This window comes from Carlito syrichta, unplaced genomic scaffold (assembly GCF_000164805.1).
Source record: "Carlito syrichta isolate Samal-C Ts95f unplaced genomic scaffold, Tarsius_syrichta-2.0.1 Scaffold309198, whole genome shotgun sequence".
NCBI lineage: Eukaryota > Metazoa > Chordata > Mammalia > Primates > Tarsiidae > Carlito > Carlito syrichta.
Window position 1 is genome coordinate 533 of NW_007253294.1, and position 6191 is coordinate 6723.

Below are 6191 nucleotides of genomic sequence, written 5' to 3' on the forward strand. Positions count from 1 at the left end.
CCCAGTGTGGCACCAATAGGCGGGGAAGGGGGTGGCCAGGTGGTGATTGGCTGTGCTGCAATAGGCAGCTCTGGGCCAATAACAAAAGAGAGCAGGTGGCGGGCGTCCCCCGGAGTAGGAGTTCCCGCCCACCCAGCCTGGGCTTCAGTGCTGAGGGAGGACACACCCACTGCCCGCCTGCCGAGCTACTGGGCTGGCATGCTCGGTTTCTCCGCGAAAGCCGGCCATGTATCTAGGAATTAACCGGCCAGTGCGGGAGGGGAGAGGAGCGGGAAGCCTGATCTGTCTTTATTGAAAAAGATGGTTAACAGCGAGTAATATCCAATTACAATTTCTCCTTTCAGAGAACATTGGCAGAATTTATTCTCTTTTCAAATAGGAATATTTAAAAATAGCACGAATGAATAATTTGTCATGATCCCAAGAGAGATTTCTATTTTTTTAGATTATCATCAAACAAAAATTTTAAGTTATCATAAAGAGCTCTCAGACTCACAAGAACACCCCAGATTGAGAAGTATCGTCCTAGCATAATAACTACAATTTGCATAATTTGGTTTGTAGATATCCCATGAAACAGATGACATAAGATATTTTGTAACTATTCTCTGAAATTTCGAAAGGTACATGAGTCAGAATCTCAGCATTATGGCAATGCTTCACCAGTGAAATCATTTGGTTTTTTTTTTTTTTTTTTTTTGAGTTGGAGTCTCACCCTGTCACCCAGGCTGGAGCACAGTGGCCGCTCCCGGCCACCACAGCCTCAACCTGCTGGGCTCCGGCGATCCTTCCGCCTCAGCCTTCCCAGTAGCTGGAATTACAGGCATGCGCTACCACGCCTGGCTGATTTTTTGATTTATTGTAGAGAGGAGGTCTCGCTGCCCAGGTGGGTCTCAAACCCGCGGGCTCAGGCAATCCACTCACCTCAGCCTCCCAAATGTGCAGGATTACAGACTGAGCGACCGAGCCCGGCTTTTAACAGTATCCTTCTCAGGAATGTAAATTCTATATGCGTAAGAATTTTGTATCATGACGGTGTGCCTCTGCGGCTAGGTCTGATTCCAGAACTGTCACCAATGTGACAATTCTTCATTCACTCTTGACAGGGATGAGAGTGGATTTATGAGTCCTGTGCTGTCTAGCAATGCCAAGCTCTTTATTGAATTTCTTTCTATTCATTACTTAACCTTCTGAAAGGCTTAAAGTATGCAATCCATTTTTATTTTCTTTTTCTCTCCTCTACTTTTGTTGCCCAAGGCTGTAGACACAGGATTCATATTAAGGAAAGTCTTCCTGGAAATTTAAGAGAGTCTTTGTGACGCAACTACTGAAATTCTTCTCAGTCCAATCTGACTTATGGGAAAAAGCTATGTTTGGTCAGAAAGTTGAAATTTTCCATGAGGGGAACTCTTAGTAGAGCAAGGCAAGTTCCGCAGAGCCTTCATTTGGGACCCTGGGTGGCCAGAGTCCAGCCTCAGAATGACCCACTTGGTTTTTTTCAGGCAACTGTCTCTTCCCACTTCTTTCAGCCTTCTGTGCATACTAACATGTGGCCACTGAGCATTTGAGATGTGGCTCACACAACTAAGAGACTGGGCTCTTGGCTGGGCGTGGTGGCTCACACCTGTCATCCCAGCACTTTGGGAGGCCAAGACAAGAGGATTGCTTGAGCCCAGGAGTTCAACACCAGGCTAAGCAATATAGCAAGACCTCATCTCTACAAAAAAAAAAAAAAAGAGAGAGATTGAACTTTTTTTTTTTTTTTTCTGAGTCAGAGTCAAACTCTGTCACCCAGGCTAGAGTGCAGTTGCACTTTCATGACCACCACAGCCTCGACCTGCTGGGCTCAGGAGATCCTTCCTCCTTGGCCTTCCAAGTAGCTGGAACTACAGGCACACACCACCATGCCCAGCTAATTTTTTTTTTTTTTTTTTTTTGTAGAGACGAGATCTCACCAAGTTGCCCAGGCTAATCTCAAACTCCTAGGCTCAGGCAATCCTCTTGCCTCAGAATCCCAGAGTGCTGGAATTCTAGGTAGGAGCCACCATGTCTGGTAAGACTGAGCTCTTAAGTCTATTTAATTTTGATCATTTAAATTCAAACAGCTGCAGCTTGTGGCTACTATTTTAGCCAGTGCCGTTACAGAGCATAAGCTGAAATAATTTTTACTTTTTTTTTTTTTTTTTTTTGAGTTGGAGTCTCACTCTGTCGCCCAGACTGGAGTGCAGTGGCCGCTCCTGGCCACCGCAGCCACGATCTGCTGGGCTCCGGCGATCCTTCCACCTCAGCCTTCTGAGTAGCTGGAATTACAGGCATGCGCTACCACGCCCGGCTGATTTTTTGATTTATTGTAGAGATGAGGTCTCGCTGCCCAGGCGGGTCTTGAACCCGCGGGCTCAGGCAATCCACTCACCTCAGCCTCCCAAAGGTGCGGGATTACAGGCTGAGCCACCGAGCCCAGCTATAATTTTTACTTTTAAAAGGTAAGTCTATTTTATTGTTTAAGGCACACATGAATTACTTGCAGGTCTTTGATACTTAACAATATAAAACTGTTTTTAAAAGCTTTTTCAACATTAACACCAGGTCAATGTGCATTTGTTCCCATCTGTGATCATTAACTGGATTTCTTTTGAAATAAAGTCATTTAATTTTTCATCAACAGAATCATCAGAATCTTCCAAAATAGGAGGAATAATTACTGTGTTTCTGATAACAGTGATCTTGACAAGTACCATAATGACACTGAAACGGATTGGCTATATATGCTTAAGAAACAACTTCCCCAAAGTCTTGGTATGTCTTTTTTTTTTAATGTCTATCTTTATTTTTTATTTTTATTTACAACTTTTTATTATATTCCTAAATATTTTCACAGAAGAAAATCTCATTTTCTAAAAATGCTTTATCATTCTGCATTATTTTCCATCCCTATAAATATATATTTTGCAGTTATAAATGTATCTGTGCATTTTATGCTTACTTTTATATTTTGTCCACCTATTACTTATAGTGACTGCATAGAATTTTATTATTATCCGTGTACCATTTTTCACTTAAGCATTTCTCAGCTACAAGGCATTTTAATTTATTTCTTTTTCATTTATTCTCATTTTCTTTCTTTTGTTGGCCATTATGAGTAGTGCAACATTTTTATATAGATTATCTTTTTATTTTGGATAACCTCAGTGGACATATACAAAAAGTGGATTTATCTTACATAAAAGGTATTATAAAGAATTGATTTATGGCCGGGCACAGTGGCTCACACCTGTAATCCTAGCACTTTGGGAGGCCGAGGCAGGAGGATCATTTGAGCTCAGGAGTTCAAGATCAGCCTAGGTAACATAGTGAGACCTCGTCTCTACAAAAAAATTTTTTAAAAAATTATCCAGGCATGGTGGCACGTCCCTGTAGTCCCAGCTACTTGAAAGACTGAAGTAGAAGGATCACCTGAGCCAAGGAGGTTGAGGCTGTGGTGAGCCGTGATTGAGCCACTGTACTCCAGCCTGGGCAGCAGAGTGAGACCCCAACTCAAAAAAGAAGAGAAAAGAGTCTATGTGTTGCTCTTAAGGACAGTATCAGGACAATTAGTGAGACTGGAATACAACACTGTAGATTAACTGGGTGTGAAACAATAGTCCCAGCTACTTGGAGTCTGAGGCAGAAGGATCGATCACCTGAGCCCAGCAGATCTAGGCTGTGGAGAGCTGTGACTGTGCCACTGCAGTCCAGCCTGGACAACAGAGTGAGACTCTGACTAAAAAAAAAAAAAAAAAAAGAATTAATCTATAATTCCAGTGGTGATATGTAGGTGTATATATTTCTCCAGAGCCCCACTGGCATTGATTAATCATTTTTTACCACTTTTCATCGCTATTGGGTGTATAACAGACCCCGTAGTTCCTCTCAGTTGTTAATGTCATTATTAGTGGAAATAGCCATTTGTGTGTCTTCATTTGTATGCTTTGCTTCTGCTCAGGGTCACTACTCAGCCAAGACTGGATATTGATCTTACGTATTTCTAAACCACCTCCTATCTTTTGACTCAATTGCTTTTGCCCATGATTTATCATTTTTTCCTTTCCCATTGGTTGCTTTTGATATTAGTTTTGTAATGTTTCATTCAGAAAGATCTGATTTTTCCACATTTGAACTCATTCACCTTATTCTCCTGTCTTTTCAATTAGGAGAATATAATTAAATGTCGCTCTGCAATTCATACAATTGCACTTATTTTAATGTGTTGTTATCTTGTGTCTGTCTAGTATTTCTCCACTGAACACTGTTATTGTTCTACATTTAAGTAAAAACTCTAGGAATATTCAGACAGAACACTCTAGACCTAGTGTGTTTGTTGTATACATATGTTTAATCAAGAATAGAGTCCAAAATTTTTTAAATGACATCTTTTCTTTTTAAAAAATTTAACAAATATTGATTGGGCATCTACTATGTATCAACATGTTCTAGAGGCTATGGATACAGATGTAAACAAAACAAACAAAACTTCCTTCTGTCATGGAGCTTAAAGTCTGAGGAGATGGGTAGAGACTATGATGTACAGTTGCTTAAATAAAAAATTCATATGAATCTAAAGATAAATTTTTAGATTTAATATGTTTAGCTGGGCGTGGTGGCTCCCACCTGTAATCCCAGCACTCTGGGAGGTGGAGGCAAGAGGATTGCCTGAACCTATGGGTTTGAGACCAGCCTAGGCAACATGGTGAGACCTTGTCTCTACAATAAATCAAAAAAATTAGTTGGGCATGGTGACATGCGCCTGTAGTTCCAGCTACTTGGAAGGCTGAGGTGGAAGGATCCCTGAGCCCTGCAGGTTGAGACCGCAGTGGCCATGAGTGTGCCACTGCACTCCAGCCTGGATGACAGAGTGAGGCTCCAACTCAAAAAAAAGAAAAAAAAGAATTAATATGTTTTGCAAAGCTGTTGCACACAAAATCAATATATACTAATAGCATTCAATTAAAAAATAAACATGACTGGGCACAGTGGCCCATACCTGTAATCCCAGCACTTTGGGAGGCAGAGCTGAGAGGATTGCCTGAGTCCAGGGGTTCAAGACTAGCCTGAGACATTTGGTAAGATCTTGTCTCTATAATAAATCAAAAAATTAGCCAGGTGTGGTGGCACACACTGTGGCTTACTTGGAAGGCTGAGGAGGAAGTACAACCTGAGCCCAGCCAGCCGAAGCTGCAGTGGCCGTGAGCTTGCTACTGCACTCCAGCCTGGGTGGCAGAGTGAGACTGTGACTCAAAAAAAAAAAAGAAGGAGGAAAAAAAAGACACATGAAGCTGCTTTTTAGTACCCAAGGAATAAAGTACACAAAGCGCAGGTGTAAAGCTTGGTCAGTTTTCACAAACTGCACACACCCATGTGATCAAGAAAGAGAACACAACCAGCACTCCCTGAATTCTCTCTCCTACCACCTTCCACTAACCACCCGTCATCAAGGTGAACCTCTATGCTGATAGCTAATGGCATAGATTAGTTTTTTTTGTTTTTGTTTTTAAGTCAGAGTCTCACTCTGTCACCCAGGCTCGAGTGCAGTGACACGTTCATGGCTAGTTCAGCCTTGACCTGCTGAGCTCAGGTGATCCTTCCACCTCAGGCTTCCAAGCAGCTGGGCCTATAGGCATGTGCTACCATGCCAGGCTAATTTTTTGATTTAATGTAGAGAAAAGGTCTCGCCAAGTTACCCAGGATGGTCTTGAACCCCTGGGCTCAGGAAATTCTCTTGCCTCTACCTCTCAAATTGCTGGGATTACAGACATGAGCCAACACACCCAACCCAGCATAGATTAGTTTTGCCTGGTTTTAAACTGTATATAATTGGACTCCTACAGTTAGAAAATACCATTACACCAGGCGCGGTGGCTCACATCTGTAATCCCAGCACTACTTTGGGAAGCAGAGGTAAGAGGATTGTCTGAGCCCATGGGTTTGAGACTAGCCTCGGCAACATGGCAAGACCCCATCTCTACAATAAATTAAAAAATTAGCTAGGTTTGGTGGCTCAAGCCTGTAGTTCCAGCTACTTGAAGATTGAGGCAGAAGGATTGCCTGAGCCCAGCAGGTTGATGCTGTGGTGGCCATGAGTGTGCTACTGCATTCCAGCCTGGGCGACAGAGTGAGACTCAAACACAAAAAAAAAAAAAAAAAAAAAAAAAAAA

General features: G+C 42.3%; 1 protein-coding gene across 1 annotated transcript in view; it reads left to right on the forward strand.

Moving 5' to 3' along the window:
* Positions 1-2665: 2665 nt before the first annotated feature.
* LOC103269362 (interferon alpha/beta receptor 2) overlaps positions 2666-6191 on the forward strand; it is a gene marked incomplete at its 5' end in the record, with an annotated part of 7226 nt that continues 3700 nt past the window's right edge. Inside the window, one exon of the mRNA XM_008066938.1 lies at positions 2666-2796. Coding sequence (XP_008065129.1) covers positions 2666-2796 — 131 coding nt within the window. The remainder of the gene's footprint in view (positions 2797-6191) is intronic.